The sequence below is a fragment of the Passer montanus genome, unplaced genomic scaffold (genome assembly GCF_014805655.1).
Source record: "Passer montanus isolate IOZ18808 unplaced genomic scaffold, ASM1480565v1 scaffold48, whole genome shotgun sequence".
Taxonomy (NCBI): Eukaryota; Metazoa; Chordata; class Aves; order Passeriformes; family Passeridae; genus Passer; species Passer montanus.
This window is the reverse complement of record NW_024369707.1, coordinates 3987042-4009950: the sequence shown is the minus strand read 5'-3', so window position 1 is coordinate 4009950 and position 22909 is coordinate 3987042. Positions and strand designations below refer to the sequence as shown.

Below are 22909 nucleotides of genomic sequence, written 5' to 3'. Positions count from 1 at the left end.
CATAAAACTAGAGAATGGCAGGGACATTCTCTTTCAACCAGCCTCTTAGTAGAAGACAAGTATAAATTTCTATACTTTATTTGTATTAGGAATCACATCTGTCTAATCCTAGACTGGTTTCAAAGAATCCTTAATACAAGAAAGGTACCATGATTAGTACAAACCCAGTTAGAAAAGGAATTCTTTACAATCTTCGGTTTCTTCAGTGACAGCTGTACTTGATACCAGTGATAGAATTATACTAGTTTGTCAGATGTGTTTATATCTGAATATTGATTTATTGATTTATCAACCATGTTGATTTTCAGGAACAGCAATGTGCACAAAATGAACAGTATTTGCAACAGTAATTATCATTAACTCTAATCACAACTTACCCTTGATCCTTTTTCTGGAAAGCACCGACAGACTGAACAATCCTGTCCCCCACATGGATCAATATATGCATATCCTCCCTAAAAATGGAAAGGTTAGGTTTATCAATGCACAACAGACAACAATTACATGATCAAATATTGTCAGCTGCGGATCAATATATGCATATCCTCCCTAAAAATGGAAAGGTTATGCATTTATCAATGCACAACAGACAAAAATTACATGATCAAATATTGTCAGCTGGACATATTAACTAGTTAGATGATTTTCAGGGCAAAAGATCTCTCACCAACATAAACATGCTGGCAAGGTAGAAGCAATAAGTAAAAGCTTATTACTTGTTGCACTAAACGGTGGAAGACCATAACTACAAGTTATGTTACATAACACTAAATATTACAGCCAAATATAACTTAGGAAACCAGCTGCACCTGAAATAGATCTTAACAGAACCAGAATTTAATTTTTAATAATGTAAAATTTGTAATCCATCACATTATTTTAGGAGATTGTTCAACTACAATGAAATGATAAAAGGCAAAACAAGGTGAAGGAGACAGCCAAATATAACTTAGGAAACCAGCTGCACCTGAAATAGATGTTAACAGAACCAGAATTTACTTTGCAATAATGTAAAATTTGTAATCCATCATATTAATTTTAGGAGATTGTTCAATTGTTAAATTCAATGAAATTATAAAAGGCAAAACAAGGTGAAGGATCAAGAAGTTCACACAGAGATAAAACCTTGAATTTAAATCTTGTCAATTAAATGAAACTAAGTATATGCATGGTGTAATTATGCATTGCCTATTATTAATTTACTTCTTGTATTAAAAAAATATGTTATTGTCCTTTTAATAGCAAAGAAATGGCTTTTTTCATCAAATTGCAATGACAAAAAAATATTATTCAAGGAGAAATGAGAACACAACAAAATGTAAATTCAGTAGATCTTGTGTGTGTAAATGAACATGATTTCACTGTTCTTTTCTATTTCTCCAAATGTAATAATAAACCCACATCATATGCACTTATAAACTAAGTTGGAATGTACACTAAATAACATTTTTTTGAGTAAAACTGTGTAAATTATCAAAGATATTTTAAAAATAATTTTAACAAGGAGGTAAAATATTTGAGAATAATGTAGATAAACAAGAAAATGGTGATAAAACAAATATTTTCTCAGTGTGGCTTTTCATTATTATCAAGGTCAAGATTGTTTTGCTACTGGTTTTAATACCCAACAGAACACTGTAGGCTCATACTTCAATGTTTCAAGGAGAAAACTCTGACAAATATTAGATAAGGAGGAAAAAAATCTGTTCTTTCTATCTATACCATTTTTAGAATATCTGGAATTCCCAAACCTCAGAACTAGAGGGTATGATGGTCTCTCTCACACACTACTTGTCTTTCACACACTGCATTTCCCATGAAATTACTAATCTACTCCGCAGTAGTCTCTCACATATTTGTTAGAATCTTGCCTCTCCTGGAATGTCAATAGAATACAAGTTTCCAATAACAGAACTATTATCCTATCTTCTGATTGAACAGTTATTTTTAGAAAATATTTCCATCTTCAACAGCTCAAATAAAAAGGGATGAGTTTGGGGATAAAAAAATAAACTCTACAAAAAGAAGAGCTTGTAAATATTTGAAAGAATACAAAGAGGATGGACTTGAAAGAAGGCAAGGGCATTGCAAACATAAGGTTAATATGAAGGCCAGTACAGACAGGATAATAAAGTAGATATTGAAACTATATTATATGTGAAATTTTGGCTTCAGAGAGAAGGGTCTGTGCACAGAAATCAATTTAAGATCTGGGTTAACACACAGAGCAGAATGGAAACAAGAACTGACATGTGCCATAACATAGAACCATTAAAGAGACTTTATGAGGAAGGAGATAGACTCAGTGAACAAGGGAGGGTTTTCTACATCCAGCTTTTCAAAAGCACCTCTAGAAGCCAGAATTAGAATCTAGGAAAATCCAGAGCATAAAATTGCAAATTAGATAAGCTGAGTAGCAGAAAGGAAAGTCAGAATTGCAGAAATCTGAAAAGGAACATTACAGTTTTCCCACAGAACTATTGGTCATCTTGGTGCATGTGGTGCTACGTGTTTAAACTCTACCATTCTATCCCTCACCTGCCTAAAGTAAATATTAATGTCACTTACCCCATCAATTCTTTGAGTTGAAAAAACAATCAGCAGCCACCTGATTTAAAAGAAGAAGAAAACTGAATTAAAACTATACTCATAACATCATACATTCACAAAAATGTAGTCTGTAGAAAGTGAGAAGTTATCAAGTGTACACATGATTGAATCCTGTTTGGGGTGACTACATAGTGTTTTTATAAGGGGTGCACACCATCAAAAATGGCCTCCCATGCTGTAAATATTTGTCTTTTTAGATCTGTGAGACTGAGGACAAACAGTTAGGCATGAACAAGACTATGTAAAAGTCATTATAACTCCCCCTTGTAACCTTTTTCCAATCCCACAATTACAAAGTGCCAGGGGGGACCCATGCCAGACAGATTTCTCCATGGACACCATGAGGTGAAGACTGAGTAGGATGGGAATGATCTGCATCCACCCTGAAATCAGTTAGCTGGTGCTGTTTTCTCTTGCTCAGAGAAGGAGGCCATGAGAAAGTAGAGAGGAAAGCCACATTCAGAATAGCTACATGATTCCAGAGCAGCTGCTGGGGAAGCCCAGCTCCATGCCAGCCATTGCTAGTGATGGCTTTTAAAGTTTACACCAAAAAACCCAAAACAAAACCCCAACTAAAAAACTAAAATAAAAAGTTAGCCCAAAATTTCTGCAGCAATACAGAAAACAAGCATTCTTTTAAATTATTATTAATGCTAATATTATTTTTACTAGGACCTAAGGTGTCTACTTTTCTATATGAAAATATAAATTAGGTACAGCCATAGCATACAGACTGCTGTGTACTATTCTACAGGATACAGTGAAGCCTATTTCAAAATTACTTCAACTCTGCAAATATCTAGGCATTTCTTATTACTGTTAAATTAATAGCTAAGAATATATCTGAGTGAATCTGGTTAAAAAATGTAGTGATCTGTAAAACTCACCAGGCAGCTGTGATAAGCCACTTAATCCGTTCAAATGAATCCTTTGTTAATGCCATTCCTGCTGATTGAGGATTTGTGTATGCAGCACTTCTTTTTTCTTTAAATGGCAGGTCTTCTCTTTCCTTCTGTTTGTGGATGCTCTACAAACACTGTTCCATACTGGTGTTGTTTTCCCCTCTGAACCTGTTTCTATTAAAAAATACATCCAATGTACACATGAATAATTACTGGAAAACCAAAAATAAGTCTTAACCATTTGTATGTGTTACAGTGAACAGCTTTCTGTTGGCACTACATTATATTCTTCCTATTCAGGCCATATTTTATTTTATCAGCAATCCAATTATTTCAAGGGGACTATGATGAAACTGCAGATTCACATAAAAAGGGGTACAAGACTTCAGCCTAGTAAAGATAGTCCTCATTTTGTGTTTGAGGTAATGAACAAAGAGAATCTTACATCATTATTTCTTAAAAAGTTTTCATAGCCACCATTTCAGTTAAAGGCATTAAGACAAAAGATGCAATACCCATGTATAGTAAAAAACCTAATGAACTTTAAAAAAAACTCAAGAAAGTATTTATTTATAGTTTTAAGACCAAACTGAGCAGCAGCATCTTTTGCAAACTGGGCTGGACCAGTCTGTGCCAGCATGTGAGCAAAGGAAGACCACTCTGAATGCAGAATAAAACATATGCATTTCAGCTAAGAGTTCTACCCATGTGCATGGACAGATGACAATCAGTTGACATCACCTAGAGTTTTTCAGCTCTAATTTTAGAACATTTTTTCTACAGCTTTTGCCAGGATTTAGAGAAGCAGGACTGACCAGTGGCCTCCACAGTCCCACACAGTCAAATTTTGCATACATAAACTGCATATATGTAATATATAATTTTCATACATAGTGCATCCCTGACCTATGACTTAGGTCCCACAGCTTTATTTGCTGATCCAACCTTTTTGGAAACTCAAGCTTCACAAATCCAGAGACATGGCCAGGTCATGTGCAAACTCCCTTGTGCCCCAAATAAAAAAGAAGCTGCAATCCTTTGTAATAAGGCGTGTCTGGCAAATGAGTCACACTGGTTATTTCAAACTGAGGGTTTAAGGGCTGGGCTTCTCCCAGGTTAGCACAGATTATCACAGGCTTCTGCTTTTTAGCACTCTAGAGTTCCAAATGTGGGAAATAGTTTTGAGGAAACTGAACGCTGACTAGAGTGAATTGACAGGGGTTTGCTTCCTTTGGAGAAATCTCCTGAGTAGGCAAAGACACTCAGTTCCTGAGCAGGGAGTGAGGATGTGAAGCAGCAAACTGGCTGCTCTCTGATGCTGTTCAGGCAGCAGCAGTGTTTGTTAAACACATGAGAGTACAGTTCCTGAAACATTACTGTTTTGCTTTCTATTATTTATAGTGTGGCATCTTTCTAACCAGAACTAATCTATAAATAATATTGACTCCTGTGTGTATGCACAGTATATCCAAATCCCACAGTACTAAGAGGAGACTTTGGAAGCTGCTGTGCACTGACTGATGAATAAATAGCCTAAAGGCAGCCAGTCCATGCTGCAAGATCACTCTTTACATGTATTGTACAGTACTCCATTCATCTGTCAAATTCTTACAGTCTTGCTGTGCCCCAGTTCCCCATCTGTAAGAAAAGAAAAAAATAACAGCATCCCTAATAAAAAAATAATATTCCAACAGCATTCCTACCTCACTGATTTTTTACATTAGTAATAAAAACAATATAAGCAAAATTGTGAGGCAATAAAATATTGCAGGGACTGATTGCCTCAAATGGAAAATCCAAGTCATAAAGTGTTGAGACTTTGCAGAATTGTGTTCCTTTTGCCCACTATCTCATTATTTAATTATCCAAACAGCTTCTGAAAATTAAGAAGAAAATAAGAAAGAAAATTATATTTGGTACATTTGCTTTGTATTAGCAGCAAAACTTTTATTTTCAAATTAAAATCCATTTTGATCCAACCCATTGACACAGTTTGAAATAATACTTAATGCATGAGTGGAAGACTTGCAACCCTCTGCTTGTTATTTTGTCATGGCTATCTAAACCTCATCATTTTCTGAACACGTTGAATTGTTCAGTAGCTAATACAATAACAGAAAGAATACAAGGTTTTGTTTAGATTGATGGGTCAAATTGATCTCATTTTTTATGTTTTTGAAGCAATGACAACAGTTACCTCAATAAAATATCCACAGGATAACACACTCACTGCCACCAAAGGAATAGGTTTCACATGAGATCACCAAACCTCACCTCCGCCTCAGAAAACAGAAGGGGACAAGCTGGCACTATAACAAAATCTAGATGTTTACTTTCTAGACAGGAATCAAGAAGCAAGACAATTTCATTCTCAGTAACTCTGCTAAAGAACAGGGGACATGAGCCATAGTTGGAGGCAGACACACAGCTACAGTTATTGAGGTAAAAAGAATTAGAGCTGTCCTAACTGTATTTTCATTACATCCAAAGGAAGCAACATCATGTGCAACAATACCACACAAGTTACAAAGTCAAGGATTCAGATCAGTTTTAATGTGGTTCTTTCACGCCTATAATTAGGACAGTCATTTGAAGTCTGTGAACACATATGCTGTTTTCCATAGGACTTCTGCCTCATTCATGATGGACATATTCGGTACTCTCTCCATACTTTCCAGTAAATCCTATTTTTTCATTTACAGTGTTCTATAAAACTTTGCACTTCGTACTAAATTCATACAGCTTTAATGTTTCCCACAAAAATATTCCTGAAAATAGTATTATTCTTTCTTTACCATAGAGAACCAAGGAAACAAAACCAAAGTTAAAATAATTAAGTATCAGTTACTGTAGAAAAAGACAAACTTTAATTAGATGCAGCTTTCAATTGCTTTCTAGAATTAAGGTTGATCTCCAGTGTTCAGGTACTGGCGCTTCTGTTGGGATTTTGTAAAGTAGCCCTACAGGCAGCTGCAGGTATTCATTTTGGCACAACTGATGCTAAGCTGGACAGCTGTTTAGACATAAAGATTGTCTGCGTTTGTAGCTCTCAGATAATATCATGGATTACAGCAGTATCAGCAGCACAGCGTGCATCAAGTTTCCACAAGCTCTCTGTGGATGGACACTGGCAATGGTGAGCAGGGGAGAGAACACCAGTGCCTGATCTTACCTTCGTAGCAGCTCAGTGCTGCTTTGGGGTCATGGATCTGTCCCAGAAACTCACATAAAAGCATGTATGCTTCTATGTGACAATCTCAGAGTGCAACATTACTTGCTGTTTCTTAACTATAAACACACAAAACTCCCATTGAGCTGAGCCACTTAGCAGTCAGCTGCTCAAGGTTAGTGAAGGAGGTGGTTCTGCAAGTGAAGAGGATTCTTTTTAAATATTTTGCCTTTTTAATATATCTCCCTTGTTAGCACTTTCACATTTTTGCTTTGAGCTTGCTTTTTTTTTTTAGTTTCCACACAGGGTTTTCATAATTTGAAAACTGACTCAATATCTCTTTATTATAGCAGTGTTTCATTCGCTCAGTATTCTGCATCAGTTCTTTCATTGCCCCTAACAGTGGTCTGCCTGCTGTCTTCTGTTTCTTCCAATAACTCATTGGCCTAGTATTCAACAGCTCTCCTTTTGAGTACTATCTTTGCAGTGAGATCCATGCTGGGGCATTTTGCATTGAAATTGATCACTCTCTTCCACTCTAGTCTCGCTACAGTGTAGTCATCATCAATCTGGCCTGAAACCAGGGGAATTCTTTCCTTTTCCCTCCATACCTTGGTGTCTATACCAGCTTGCTGTCACAGATGATGGATATTTTAGAGTCAAGTTGTTTTACCGTGTTGCTCTGTACAAGATCTTTGGTACTGAAGATAACGCTCACCTGCTCCTGAAGCATGTTCTTACTGGCACTACCAAACTTTTTGGAAAAGCAGCTTCTGCTAACTGGCTTTCACAGCAGATTTCATAAGAGGCTGAGTATGGTCTGCTGAGTGCAGATCCAGCTCTACTCTTATGCCTGTCAGAGAACCTGTTTTACAAAGCTCTGTGGCTGGCTTTCTGCTCACAAAAGCCTTTAGATTTGTATTTCATTAATATTCCTAAATTAATATACATGTTTTATACAGTTGCTTTTGCTGTATTACTTCTAGTGCAAATCAAACCTGTAATATGGGATTTCCTGTGTAGCATCCATGAACACTACCAACAAGATAAGGCTGCTGAGGCTGGCACTGCCAGCATGCTTTCTAAGTTTGCACCTTCTCAAAACAGCACTCTGTTTGGTGAAAGGTTACCTTGAGCATGCAGCACTTCTGTCAATAACATAAATCTGACAAACTTTACACATTGCCGACACTTTACAAATCACAATTCCGTTCGAAAAAGCTTTCTATCATATTACATGGAAACCCTGGGGAGAAACATTTCTCGCTGCTTTCCATTTATGCGGTGGGGCAGCATTTTGTCCCCTCTGGGAGTTTGCTCCGTCTCAAAAAGAAAACACTCGAGGGAGCGGAAAGCGCTGCTGAGGGAACTGCCGTCCGTGCCCGGGAGCGCCGGGCAGCGGCGGGATGGCGCTGGGGGCCCCGGCTGCCGCCGCCGCCTTTCCCGGTACAGCACCGCTCTCGCCCGCTTTCCCCGTGCCCTCCTCCCCGCCGGGACCCAGAGCCGACCCCGCTCCCGAGCGCAGCCCGTGCCTCGTCCGGGCGGGCCCGCCACCTGCGCCCTCACGGCGGCGCGGGGGGACGGAGCCAGCCGGCAGCCCGGAACACCCCTGCCGCTGTCCCGGGACGGGGCTGCCCCTCAGCGCTGCCCCTCAGCGCTGCCCCGTCCCGAGGAGCGCCGGCTGCCCCGCCCGGGGCTGCCCGTCCGCGGCGCTCACCTCAGCTCCCAGGCGGGAAAGCCCCCGACGCCTCGCTCACTCCATGCCCGCTGCGGACGGACGGACGGACAGGCGGGCGGCGGCTGCCAGCGCTGCCCAAGGCAGGACACGCGGGGGGGGACGAGGGGGTGGAGGAGAGCGGTGGCCGGGGCGGGGCCGCCACCCCGGAGCGCCGAGGCGGGTGCGGAGGAACCCTGAGGCCAAAACCCACGGGAGGGCGGGAGGGGGGCAGAGTGGAAGCGGCCCGGGACGCCGCGCAGGCAGCGCCGAGGGGGGGATGGCCGGCGGGGGCTGCCCCGGCCGCCTGGCGCCGGTGCTGCTGCTCGCCCTGCTCTGGCCGGGCCGCGCCGCGGCGGAGGTGAGTGAGGGCCGGGACGGGCGGTGGCGCCGGGCCCCGCGGAGCCCGCGGCCGGCCCTGGGGCAGAGCGGGCTGCCTTGGCCGCTGGTGGGGAAGGAAAGGTGAATGCGTGTGTTTCAAATGATGCGCCTCGTATGCACGCTCGGGCAGGGCGAGGCGAGGCGAGGTGAGGTGAGGCGCGTCTCGCCCAGCTGCGGGGCACCGCTACCTGGACACCTCTGCCGGGCGGGGATGAGCACGGGAGAGAAGGCCCTGCGTGGGGCACCGTGTCCCTGCTGGCCTCAGGAGCTTCGAGCTGAGGGGACGGCACGGGGCGGGATGGGGGCTCCGTCCCGTCGCCAGCCCGGAAAGCGCTGCGGAGGCCGGGCCTGCGGGCACGGGGGATGCGGACGGCCAGCACGGAGCCGTGAGGGAGTGGATGGCCCCGAGGCAAACACCTCTGGACCACCCGTGCCACCCTCATGACAAAATCATTTAACAGACTTGTCTTTCACGCTTAATGACAAGTGTCCATCGCCGTTTGGTCAGTAATTTCTCCTAGATCATATTTTAGTCTTTTCTGTGTTTTTCTGCAGTGTCTGGTTATAACATTTGGACTGTACATTGCCAGCTGGGAGAAGAGCAGTCAGCTGTGAGGGTACACGGGCCAGTGTAGCTCTCAATACTTCTGGCAGTTACCAAACAGAAAACTGCCGGTTTCAGTGAATTTCTAGTAGACATCAAACACACAAAACTGACAGTTTTAGTAAATTTCAAGTTCTTTCTCCTGTAATAGTCAACAATCTTAATTTTTCCTTGTATGAGTAGGGCTCTAACACCGTACATGAAAATCTTTACTGTCTCTCAAAATATTTTGAAGTTCACCTTTAGAAGGAAGAAATGTGATCTTGTAATTTGCTGTTGCTAAAGAAGAGCCACATTCTGCTACAGTTATCTGAAGCAGTCTAATTAGTAATAATGTTTCTTCTAAACTCATGCAGCTCTTTCACTCACCCATTCTGGGTAGAGTGTCCAGAATCAGCATAAGCGCCTCACCCAATATGTTGGGATTTTCATGGGATTCTAACTCCACTGGCAGTCAAGTTTAGTCATTTAACAAAGGTCTAATTGTTTTATTTGTAATGGAATTAAAATACCTCTTAGTTCTTATGTAGAACAGAGGTACCAGATCTATTTGCAAAGTATGTGTTTTCTGCAGAGTTGTTTCAGGCTCTGTCCAGATCTGGATGTGGAAGATGTGGAAGATTAACAACTCAAGACCTGTCTCTCTCTTCTGCTCAAATTGCTGGGTTTTGTTCCATTCTCCTCTTCCTCTGCTGATACCTGCCATCCATTATCCTTGTTGCTCTGAAGAGGTGGATATCATCATGTGGGCTTCTGGATGGCTTCAGCAAGCACAGGCTGTGTTCCAGGAATGCCCCCCCTCTACCACAACACACACACACTTTTTCTAAGCCTCTCTTCTGGCAGTTTTATCTAAACGCCCAATTAAATGTTAGTAGCACTGTAATTGACATGAAGTAATTGATGAATAAATCATTGCATCTTGGTTAAACTCTTCATTGCAGAGAAATAGTACAGTTAATGTTCTAAAATCATGCTGCACTTTCATGTAAAAATACATTGATGTTTGACCAGCAAGCAATACTTCTGCTATTTGCATCAATTAAAACATGTTTCAGCATGGAACATTTTAGGTGTAGTTTATTTCTGAACACACAAAAGCAAATTAGTAATTTGTGCCTGCTGCTGTTTATACAGCAAATTTTAGTCCTTGCAGCTCTTCACAGAGTCCAGATTTCTCTGCCCTTAGGAGGCTGAACTTTCTGGCACCTGCTAGGGAGTATTATTGTCTGCATTCTTGGCCACTGGCATGCTCTAATCACATCTTCTGAAAACTCAGCAGAAGTAGCATCTTCCCATGTCAAAGGCTTTTCAGCTTCTTTGATGAGCTTCTTTCTTCCTTGACTTCAAATAGTGGTGTTGTAATTCTTCAGATTTTTCTGCTGTTCATTTTAATATTTTAGAATCATCATAAATATTTTTCTCACAGGGTACAAGATTCTTCCTATTTTTCATCTTTTTTTCATTCAGAAAAAAAATGGATTTGCTTTTTCATGGCTTAGTTTTGTCTAACAGCACCTGGAACTGATAGTGTCTTGGTGCAAATGTACAGTTCAATTAACTCTCTTAAGTGTGTCCTGTCTTGATACCATTTATGTACTTCCCTTATATCTTCAAATTAAATACTAATTTAAAAATATTCCCTGAAATTTGTTGTTTCAAATGACATGTTGTTTCAATTTTTCCTAATTAGAAAAATAGCTTGGTCAAGTTCATTCCTACTCAATCAATAATGTAGCATTGATCATTTTTATGATGGCATCATGTTAGTATTTGTTCAGAACAGGATAAACAGAGTTTCTACTTCAGCAAGATTATTTGCTTGCAAGTTAGCTGCACCTCATCTTACTACCACTTTTTAATTTGTGTTGTAAATAATGATGCAATGTTTGTTAGCTCACAGGATTACATTAGGTGCACCTTGTTATGTTTTTGCCTCCACCATGACATTTCATTTTTTTCATCGTGCACTATGGCAAAGGAGGGGACATAACAACCTTGGTGACTGTAAGACTTGGGAAGATCTGTTTTGCATCCTCTTCCTCACTCATATAGTCTGTGACTAGATGCAAGAGTTCATATTTCACAACTAATTTAATTTCTTACAAATGTTAGAATTTGCATGCAAGTACTTAGAATTAATCTCCTTTGCTTCCTAATAGCAGTATTTTTTTCCTAATTATATGCAACCTATATTGCTGTCACAAGTAGATCTTAATACATGGCTCTGGAAGGGGAAAATTATGTTCTAGTTCAGCCCATGGCCATCTCCAAGGCTGGCAAGAATGGCATGCAGACTTTTTCTGACCAGGAATCAAAGTGTTGGAGGCACCAAGTGTCGTGGTGAGACTGTCCCTTGTCTGACAGCCTTTGGAAGCACCCAGGTTCTTTGTTGCACAAGCAGCTGAGAAGGGAAATGTGCACCTGAATATACAAGAGAGTTCACAGAGCATGTTAGAAAAACAAGTCCTTTATGAAGTGATTTGGTTAATGTGATCCTGGCTCTGAAGTCAAGGAGGGTGTTACTCTGAGAACTGGGTCCAACTTCTGCTAGACTCTTGTGGTCCCGATTGCCTCTACATTTATTGTAATTCAGCCATCACCTCCATAGGGAAACAGGCCAGTGTCACAGCACTGCAGAGCAAGGCTTTTCCTCCTGAGCCAAGAGAGGCAGCATAAATTAGCAGAGTTACCCTAATGTTTGTGCATCAAAATTGATGGGTTTCTGCTGGTTTGCAGCACGTTGCTCTGATGGCCACGAAATGTGAAGTGTGCCTATGTGTGTGCTGCATCTTACAACTGAAAGATGAACCTGCTTAGATGGCCTAAGTAAACACCTGTAAAAATTGGACTGTTGACACCTGACGCCTTTTCTAGAAAACCTACAAGACAAATACACACTTAAGCAAAAGTCTATAATTCAAGTTATTTTGCTGGCTGAATAATGCCGTTAAAATTCTTAGAGTAGGCAGGTTCTGTCTTCACTGCTTTGCATTTCATAGAGATAGAATCATTTTATTTATGATCTGTGCTAGCAGTCTCTTCTGCAATACCTAGAGCTGGCTTGATATAACAGATCTTTGAAACAAAATACTTTGCTATTAAGTGCAACTAGTATGGGATGTCCGGTCATCTGTTTTACTGTCACATTCTCACCTTACTGCCTAACAAAGTAATACTAGAAGTATGCTGGCATGGATTACAGGAGCCTAGGAGGAAGGTGAAATGCAAAAAAAGACTTTTTCCTTAACTGTTTGCAGCCCCAGTCTCTCACAGTCACACCGGAAAAGTTCCATTTTGTCACAGCTAATATATCTTTAGTTCCATTTTCATTATTTGTCTTACCCATTTTGTGATAGGATACAAGTCTCACAGGTTTACAGGTTTTCCATTTTGCCTGGCTTAGTGAAGAGCTTTTAGCTAGGGCTTTGTGCTGCATTTTTCCACAGGCTATTTTGGAGGAAGCTGCAGGAAGAAGTGACCTTTAATTTTTTTTAATCTGTGAAATCACAGAACCTTTCAAATAAAGAAAAACCAAAGCATGAGCAATAAGCCTTCTTTGAACAAGCTACTGTTGCTTTCATTGCTATTTGCACCACTAAACAGAAGATGCACACCAGGAATTTTATGAACATACAAATATACAGGCCTGAGGAGATGAAAATTTTAGTGAATACCATTCCCACACTCAACAGCTGGGAAGAAATACAAAATTGTGAGTTAATGCAAACCATATTGTGGTAGGTAAGCAAAAATTCACTAGTTAAATGGTGTGTATTCTTTGTTATTAGATTGCTCTTTTAAGGTGATTGTTAGGAAGGAAGAATACGGATGAATAAGCTGATTAAACACCCTTAAGAATTTGCTACACAAAACAAAATAGTGTGGCCTGAATTGCTTAGTCTTTTTTTCCTTGGAGAAAAGAAAATATTTATTTCTGTTGTCCCCATGTTCTCTTCAAGGTCAGGAGAAGAAACCAACGACAGAGATGAAGTTCATGGCTCCATCTTTGTAGATTTTACACATCTGAATATATCAGGAACAGTTTGATTCCATTTCTGATAGACCTTATCACAGCGACTTCAACCCTAGTGAAATGATTTGTAGAGTAAGGTATTAGTCATTAAAAACCTAAATGTAAATATATTCTGGAGTTTAGGAGAAGGAAAAGTATCATTTTCTTTGTCTAAAGAGAGAGAAATTCTGTATCTTCTCTTTATAGACCAAAAGTAATTTACACACACACAACCTCCCCAAAACAGGAGATTGAGAGCCTCAACACACAGCTTTCCAAAACTGCACACAACATAGCAGCTCTATTTGTGTAGATACTGAGTAATTTTAGGCAATGTCTACAAAATAGGCCTTAGTGGTCATCGCTACAGAGCTCACAAATCACTTGAGTTTGTGAAAACCCAGTGTGCTTCGTTTGTTCTGCATTAAAACATTTTATCTGTTTTATCCTAAGGCAATGATGAAGACATGGGGCAAAGTGAAGATTCTAAGCCCTACTGTTCTCATACTTCACTGATAATGAGTTGGAGAGAAGGGAGAAGCCCAGTAGAATTAATTGTGCTGTATCTGCTTGAAGAAGAGTATGGTTGGCACCATGGGAGTTGCATATGCAACACACCTCCAATGACAGTGGTGTGTTTTCTGTATGAACAGCTATGTTACAGTGGTTTCTGAGAACTTTTGTACAAACAGGCTTATTCACAGAAAAAAATGAAAGAGATAGGCTGTACAGTAAGTATATCAACAGAAAAAGAAGCAAGAGATATTAGAAATTCTCTGAAAATTTTGTTTTCATCTGACTTACACTGTTTAACCTAAGGTTTATGTTACTGCTTTTTTATTGTGGTAAGTGTAGATACTTATGAGAGATTTGTCTAACACTACAAAACTCTTGTTATGCAAAGTTCTTAAGCAACAGGGTTTTGCTATAAAAAGTAAGATCTTTTTCAAAGTGCTTTCAACCTCTGAAGTGAAAAAAGGGGCTCATACACATGTTCCCCTTAGCATAATAGAAAGTTGTTTAAATGGTCGCATACAGAAGCTTCTTCCATTTCTTTCTACATGTCATTTACCTCAGCTGGTTTGAAATACCATTATAAATAAGTCTTTATATTACATGAATGAGCAAAACCCTCCTAAAAGAACTCATACCAGTTTACAATTAAGGATTTAAAGTAAGGATATTCTTACCAAGTTCAGATAAAAATGTGTGTTAACATCATGTGACCATGAATTGTTATCTGTAAATTAAACACAAAGTCCTGCTTCTGTGAAGTGTTATGTTTTCCTATGACCACAAATGTTTAGGACTCCTCTCCTGCACCTCACACTGAAAGCAGCACATAGGCAGTAATACAAGGCCTGTGTCACCAACAGGGTATTTTGATTCAATAGCTATTCCCTGAGCAAGGTTCCCATTACAGGTGTTTATTGGAGCTTATTCAACAGCTGCACTGCCTGCAGCATAGCAGTTGTCTCCTGCTCTGTCTTTTAGGTCCAGGCTCTCTGTGCTGGGTGCTATTGACCAGGCCATTTATTAGTTCAGTTACAGGTGTATTTCTTTATTATGGAAAATCTGAGTGAAATAATTTTCTGAGTGAAATAATTCTCATCCTGTGCTAGGATGAAATTCAACTGGTAAGCAAAATGCTGTGAATTGTGATAGCATACATGGCTGTTAACAGGAGTCTTCTAAGGTAGGAATGTCTGGCTGCCTTCCAGTTCACAAGTGACTACACAATGTTTCAGGGTTTGGGAACTGACATATTTTCCTTCATCTCATCATCTCCTATTTCTGCTCTATGTTGTCTATACTTATTGAAGGCTTAATAATTTGGTTTTGCTGTACTGGTCCAGAAATCACTAAAAAAACACAAAGTTCTTAGTGGTCTTTGATAATTTTAATTAATTCATGTTTGATGCTTAGAATGCATGAAAAACTTTTAGTATACAGATTCTAATTGTGAGACTGGTATTTTGTTTTGATAGCAATGTTTTGGAGTGAGGGGACCTCATTCTCCAGGACCTTGCACGCTCCATGGTGATTTGCAGTTGTGCAGCATGAGGAATATGCTGCCAGGGTCACGTATCCACCTTGTCTAGCTAGAATTCCTGACTGTGCTAATCTAGATAAGTGTCTTAATACAGGTGCATCAGAAGAAAAAGATTTTCTTTATACAGCTTTTCTCACACTGGGAACCTTTTTCTGTAAAGCTCTGCCTTCAGATCCTCTTGTGCATGTTAGGATGAATTTTCATAACTGTAACTGTATCCAAGCTAGAAACTCTAGCTACTACCATAATGTTCTTCAGAAAGTGCAACATTTAACATATGTGCAGCATACCTACCCCAACACAAATCTGCAGTGCAGATAAATGGTAGGGCAAAACTTTCCACTGCTTGTAATCACAATGTATTACTCCCACCTTTATTAGATGCAATAGAAAACAGGTAGTAGAGAATGATTGAAATGGGCCTTTTGAAGTTTTAAGCACTATATTAACATCAACTGCCGGAGCAGGGTTATTCTATGTGCTCAGTTGTGATTTATAGATGCAGCTGGGATGTGTAAAGTGATTGCTCTGCACTGAGACAGCCCAGGAAGAATTCAAGAATCTCCATGTGTCAGCAGCCTTGAAAATTCATAATCAAGATTTAAAGGAGCTGGCTCACTGATACGTAATTTTTAATAAGTATTGGCATTTAACAGAAAGTACAGAAAACTTGTAATTAGCTGATAAGTTGTTTCCACTTAGGTCCACTGTGATGACATGCATATTTTTAGGCTGCTCAGGATATCATTAATGAGCAGAAAGATGGAAAAGAATAAAAAAGTGGCATCACAGACAAATAGATATTATCCAGCAAGTCTTGTTCCACATACTAATTAGTGGTTCTTTAAGTTAGGAGATAAAGATCTAATGGCAGGATAGGTGAGATGCTAATAAGTATCAAGTTTAAATGAAAAATTAGTTGTGCATTTTAAAAAATAAATCTGATCAGCAGTTACAACAACCAGTGAAGGAAAGCAACAGCTTCATGACCCACTTGAGAGACACCTGGGCTATTTTTACTGTCCACAGTAATTAATGGATATCACTTGCACTGCTTTTAATTCACTTTAAAATACCTCATATTGCACAGTCATCTTTCATTTATGTTAACCAGGATTTACTTTGGGTATCAGTGGAGTTCAGCCATGAAATGAAAGACCAGTCAGGTCAAAAGCACAAACTTAAACCCTACTTCAGCCACTTTACTATATTCCTACACAATACATTTAATTTCATCTCAGCTTTCATCTCATTGTCCTTATTACTCATCCTGTGTGGTTTTAGGTCTGAAATATACTTAAAGAATATGGTGCTTGTTTCCTACAGCAACATATTTTGCTGCCTTTCTGTCCTGAATCCAGTATTTTTAATACAAATATGTATTTTGAAATTGTAGCTGAGCTACTCTGATCTTCTCTGGATCTGGAAAAACAAAGAAATACTCTGACAGTTCTGTCATTGTATATATCATTCAAAAAAGAGATCAGTGGAGAAATATGGATCATCCTCACTTTGGCTCTGTTCCTCTGTACTCCACCTTCCTGCCTTTAAACCGTTCCTGGCAGGACTGTGTTGCCCCACCAGTGTGTGACAGCACTCAGAGCCTGTGCTAGTGACAGAATAGGAAGGCTGCCATTGCTTGCTCCTCTACTTGTCACATCCTTTGGCATAGGAAGGCTGCCATTGCTTGCTCCTCTACTTACATTAAGACTTTGTCACATCCTTTGGCATGTTCGTGTTTGATAACATCTCTAAATACATTCTCTGACATTCTGCAGGTAACCAGTGCTACTGGCCAGGTGCTGAGAACTGTGTAAGATTCTCTCCACTGCAGTGGCTGGAGTGGCAGTGCCATGCTCAATCTACATTAACCTTTGTATGGGTGACACCACAGCCTGTAGTGTGTTATTTCTTTCTTCTTTCTGTGACATTTCTGTGAGGAATTATGTGAAGGAGAGGACTGGAATACTTTCTAAGCAGTTGGTTAAGTTACTCTCTGAATCAGGGGCAGGAAGAGGTCAGAACCCCATAGAATCCAACCCCATAGTGTAGGAAGAGCAATTCAGTGTTATAGATGAGATTGCACCCACTGAACAAAACATTAACCAGTGCAGTAAATGTGCCTCAACATGTACTACTGGAATTATGTATCTGTTTAATATAACACTGTAACTATCATTAGAAACACTTTGGAGAAGAGCTCCTCTGTAAATTACTGCATGTGCTGTGGGGTTTTGGTTCATTGGTGAATTGATTTGATATTCACACAATGATATGGCTGTATTCTTTGACCTAGATTTTAGATCAAAAATATTCTTCATCTAAATATTTGAAAGAAATGTAAATTATTACAATGAAAATCACAAAACCAAAAAACATGCAGTAAACCTGTGGCTTTGGTTAATACACTTATATAGATGTTATTGTGAGAATTTTGAATAAACTGTTAATACCTAATATTCAGTTTCCTTATCTTATAACCTGGAAACATCATATTGTGTTTTTATGATCCTTTGATAAAGGAGCTGCAGGCATCTTGGAAGGATGTGAAAGCATCCTGCAGTATAAGTGAGCAATGATTTTTTGGTTCAAAGCTCCTGTACAGAAGGTGTAATCTAATCTTACATAAAAAATCATATGCCAAAACATTTAGTATTATCCAGCTAACTGACTGTGTAATGTTAAATCATTGGTCTTTTCAGTTCAGTTTAGAGTGATATGTGTACACAGAAAGACCTAAATAGATCTGAAAGCTTACTAATGGCAAATTAAACACATTCTAAGCATTCTGACTTCTTGAAGAGCACAGGCTCTCTTTCTTTCAATAGTTTATTAACTTAGATTAATTGTATAGTGCCATAATTTTCTACATGTTCATGCATTTCTCTTCACATTGGATCATCTTTGATTACAAGATAAAAGAGTTTATTCTGGATCTGTACACATCAAATCTTCTGCAGATTATACCTGTTATGGGAGAGTAATTTCATTTTTTGATTTCTCTACATGTCCTCAAAACTGTGCTTTGCATACAGATGCTGGAAAGATCTGCTTCTCGTTTGCTTTCACAGGCAGGAATAAGGTACAACTCCATTAGGGTCTATAGACTTACAATGGTATATATCTGTGTATACATCTTACCTTGAGCAACTGCCCTTCTTATATTGCTTAGCAGACCTCTACCAATAATCAATTTTGAAGAGAATGCTTTGGATGCAAGGTACTGTCATTGAATAAGGAACAAGAAAATCAGTTGTCTTATAAACTACCCCAAATTTATTTTGAGATATACATCACTTTATCCTCTTGTATTGATGCTTAAAGGCTTAAGATATCTGTCATATAACTGACTTTATGAATTTACATTATCCAGTACCAAACTGATTGATCTCACCAAGGAGAAATCAGGATACTGTTTGTTCTTAATTCTGCACTAGTTGTTATTCTCGTATCCCTGATGATATAATCCTATTGATTAATATAATAGTAAAGGTAGCATAGTTAGATGGTTTCTGTTTCACATGATACCTTTGTTGTCCAAATTTCTAATGCAGTACCACTTGAATTCTAGCTGTCAGATCACAGTAAGAGTGAGTCTTCTTTAAGTACAACAAAGAATTAACTATTTGATATTTGCAACTCTTTAGAAATCTAACTTGAAACATCAAGTAGCCACCTTTTGATCTGTCTATAAATCAGAGGCAAACACAATAATTTCTTGAAGATTTGCCTTTCATAGTCGATGGATTATAATTTCTGCTTTATTTTATAAATAAATGTTGAAGTATGTGTTCACTGGCGGAATGCCCCCTGCAGCTGTTTTTAAATTGATAGATGGCATCACCTCACCTAAGTTCAGCCATCTAAAAGACAAGCAGCAACTGTCAGGAATTGTCAAGTCCATAGAGAGCAGCAACTACTTGCAGCATCTTTCCTCCATCATAAAACAAACATAAAAGTTACAAATTTGAAACACTGTGACTGTTGTAATGTGAGAAACTGTGCGGGGCAGTTAATTCTGTCTGCAAGATCTCACTAATGCTCTTATTTTGTCTCAACAGACAATACAGAGGAATAATGAACTCTTTGCCACGGTTGAGAATTGCCTCTTCATAAACAATTTTTTAAGTTGTATTATTTGTGAAATAATTACTTACTGAAATCACTGAGATCTTACTTGCCTCTCTCCAAACAACTCAATGAGAAAAAGAACTGTAATATAAAGTTTGTGTTTTTGTTTTTCAGAACTGTGTATGCAAAGGTAAAAGTCCCTGCTTTTGTGATAGCACAAAAGGCAGTAAGGTAAGAACAGATATATTTTCATTTTTGAATATTAGCTTATATACTTGGAAATTGTTGGTAGATTAATTCAGTTGATACAGTGAGTGAATTTAGTGCATGATGGTGTTTTACCAACAGATTCTACAGAGAATGATTGCCTTACAAATTTCTGTTAACTTTGGGGAAACTGTTTAACTAAGCCTTTTCAACTGATTTTTTTGACTGCATGATTATGTTTACAGCACTGTACGATGTTTGGACACCAGCAGAACAACTGCCCAAAACCACCATGTCTCTTTCACTAACTCCTAACAAATGCCATTACCTTGGCAGCTGCTCTCCTGTTATAAATTTCATAGTACCATCAGGAGTCTCATGTTCAGTGCTTCCCTCTTTCCATCACTGGACCCTGCCTGCCCCCCTTTGCCAGCTCCTGAAAGAAAGCTGCACACACTGGCATCAAACAGATAAACTTCTTGTGGATCAAGCAGGGGATGAGTTTCTGGGTCCTAATCACAAACACTTTGACAGCACTGAAGGAGCAGCAAATCCATCAGCAGTAAGAGATCCACAGCTCTGCCTGTTGCCAACAGCAGCTTGGCAGAGGTTCTGGGTGGCTTTTAGACAAACCTGAATTACACAAATGCCAAAAATTCTTTGGAACTCCTGCTCGAAGTTGAAAGAACAACTGATTCACAAATGAAAGGGGCATTATTGAAGAAGTCAGGGTTGCAATTTAGGTGAGCCATGAACACAGAAGTTGCCATACTAAACCTTATCAACCATACTACACCTTATCAACCTTATCAACCTTTCAGACATCTGTGGAGATCTAGGATTATGATTAGTCCCACTGATTGGTTCCATCTGCTTTTATGAAGTTGGAGAAAATTTATCTGGAAGTAAATATGCTGATTATTAAAATATATATTAATAAGTGAGAAAGGAGAACACTAATATTTTTTGTAAAATCTCCCTGTTTATTTTTCATATTACTAATTGGTCTAACCTGACTTTGTCCTAAACAGTGAAACTGAACAGTGAAATTTCAATTTCACTGTTTAGGACAGTATTGAAAACTTAGAAAAAAATAAGCTGCCCACTAAAACAGAAATATTAATAGGAATGGACACCCACAACTTGACTTTATCAGTTCCATGGAAATCAACTGAGCAATTTGTGGCTAAGAGTAAATAATTGTTTAGACTGACGAAGTTTTACATGCAGAAAATCAGGATAATGACATTAATCATCATGTTTTGGTCATTATCCAGCGTTCAGAATTCTCCAGCCTGAAAATCCTCTGGTGTTGTTGATCTGCAAAGAAGAAAGTGTGGCTAAAATTGCCTTTTCTGTAGAGAGGGCGGTGAAGCTGTCAGGAGAGCACAGTGCTGCTCTGGATTCAGGCAGGTCGAGGAGTTTGGTTTTCCTGGGAGCTGGCCCCGAACCCCCTCCAGCGGCTCATCCTGGGATAGCAATCTTCCCCTACCTTGGGATGCTGCTACAGAACATACAATAGAAATAAACTATTTTTTATAAAAAGCTATGCCGATTTATTATATAGATCTCACACACACTTTATAATGCAATTCTTATTTTGTATGTGTCAAGCTATTATGGGATTACATTCTATCTTGAGAGATACAAATATATATAATTATTATTTTTTAATTTTTTATTTCATTCAGAAGCCTTTTAAAATCTGGTGAGTTTTTGGGATTTTGAGAAGTGAGAATTGGTGCAGAGAAAAGCCAGAATATTTTGGCTTCCCAGAGACATCTCTTGGCTCCTGTCTTGTATATCAAATAAGACACTCAAACTTTGTCACAACAAAATTTCACATGCTTTCTTTGTATAACTTTGTATAAAGCAATAGGAAAATTGGCTCTGAGAGAACTGAAAATCCCATTCTCTCTCTCCTATGTCATGCTGTGATATAAAAGGTCTTGAACCAGCAGCTCTTCACTGATGTAAAAATGAGCATGCTAAATTGCTGTTCTCTGAAGGGCTGAAACATTTTTTCAATGAGCTTCCAGGCTTGAAACACTTTATTTAGACCAAGTTAAGACTTGCATCTTATATATTTAACTAAAAAACTGGAAATGCCCCTTTCACTTTAGCTTAGTCTCCTGTATTCTGTTTCCATAGCTTCAATTTTGTTTCCTTTAGTTTATGTATTTGAATTTGATCTTTAAAAAAAAAAAAAGAAAGAAAAAGTAAATTGGTGTCATAATCTCTGAGATTCAGAAAAATTTAAGATATGTGTCATGTAAAGCAAGGGGGTTTTAGTCTGTCTGAATGGTTTTGTTGCATTTGACTCCCACTGTCTTCTTCCTTGGCTTTCATGAAGAGATATTGATGGTTTGGAACTAACCTTGCTATACAGCAGAAGCTGTAGGCACTCAGTCTGTGGTGATTGGGATGGGCTGGCCCAGCTCATCCCCAGTGGGCACAGCTGTGAGCAGCAGGTGAGCAGCACTGACAGCAATGAGCCATGGAGTGCCCAGGGCACTGAGCAACCACCAAAGGGAGCAGAGGGCACACAGGGGCAGGGCATCAGCATGAGGGGATAAAAGGCTGGGACAAAGAACAAGAAGGGATGGCTCTTGAAGCTTTCTGATGTGGTGTGGTGTTACTCAGTATGGGCTGAAGCTTTCTGAATTGTGTGGTGATATTCTGTGTATTGTGGCTGTCTCAACTGTGACATGTGCTGTGGCATATCCTGTGACAAGCAGCCATTAAGTTTCTCAATTTGTGTTGCTAAACATAATACAGGAATATTAACAAGGAGTATGTATCAGCTGCTTTCTTAAACTTTCCATGCTGTCAGCTAGCTTCTGTACTCTGAGTACTGTCTTGTGCTCTGATAATTCAGCTGGAATTAGGGGCACGTGGAGCTGTGTCAGCCCAGATGGACCACAAAAACAGGTCAGTGTGGGCAAGGGCAGTGGATGCAGCTTTTCTGCAGCAGCACAAAACCAAGAGGTACTGAAAGTAATGAATGCTTCAGAAATAAGCTATCAAAAGGGGAATTTATGGATATTTGAAGAGTTTAATTATCTCAATGTTTGCAGGGAGAAAAAGGCTTTCCTGGTGTTCCAGGTCCACCTGGTCAAAGAGGCTTTCCTGGTCCAGAAGGGCCTCCAGGGCCACAGGGACCAAAGGTAGGTATGTATGTGA

General features: G+C 39.4%; 2 protein-coding genes across 7 annotated transcripts in view; one reads left to right on the top strand and one right to left on the bottom strand.

Moving 5' to 3' along the window:
* Positions 1-8524, bottom strand: part of COL4A4 (collagen type IV alpha 4 chain) — a 67745-nt gene extending 59221 nt beyond the window's left edge. For 3 of the 4 annotated variants that reach the window (XM_039722411.1, XM_039722413.1, XM_039722414.1), the window contains exons 1-4: positions 8399-8524; positions 3498-3686; positions 2569-2608; positions 378-455 (exon numbers count right to left, since the gene is read on the bottom strand). In XM_039722411.1, the coding sequence (XP_039578345.1) occupies positions 378-455; positions 2569-2608; positions 3498-3553 (174 nt within the window). In that variant the 5' untranslated portion in view covers positions 3554-3686; positions 8399-8524. The remainder of the gene's footprint in view (positions 1-377; positions 456-2568; positions 2609-3497; positions 3687-8398) is intronic. The other variant, XM_039722412.1, reaches the window with a different exon arrangement.
* An 81-nt stretch (positions 8525-8605) lies between these two features.
* COL4A3 (collagen type IV alpha 3 chain) overlaps positions 8606-22909 on the top strand; it is a 58346-nt gene continuing 44042 nt past the window's right edge. For 2 of the 3 annotated variants that reach the window (XM_039722415.1, XM_039722417.1), the window contains exons 1-3: positions 8606-8756; positions 19694-19750; positions 22804-22893. In XM_039722415.1, coding sequence (XP_039578349.1) covers positions 8676-8756; positions 19694-19750; positions 22804-22893 — 228 coding nt within the window. In that variant the 5' untranslated portion in view covers positions 8606-8675. Of the gene's footprint in view, positions 8757-19693; positions 19751-22346; positions 22715-22803; positions 22894-22909 lie in introns of those variants that run through there. The other variant, XM_039722416.1, reaches the window with a different exon arrangement.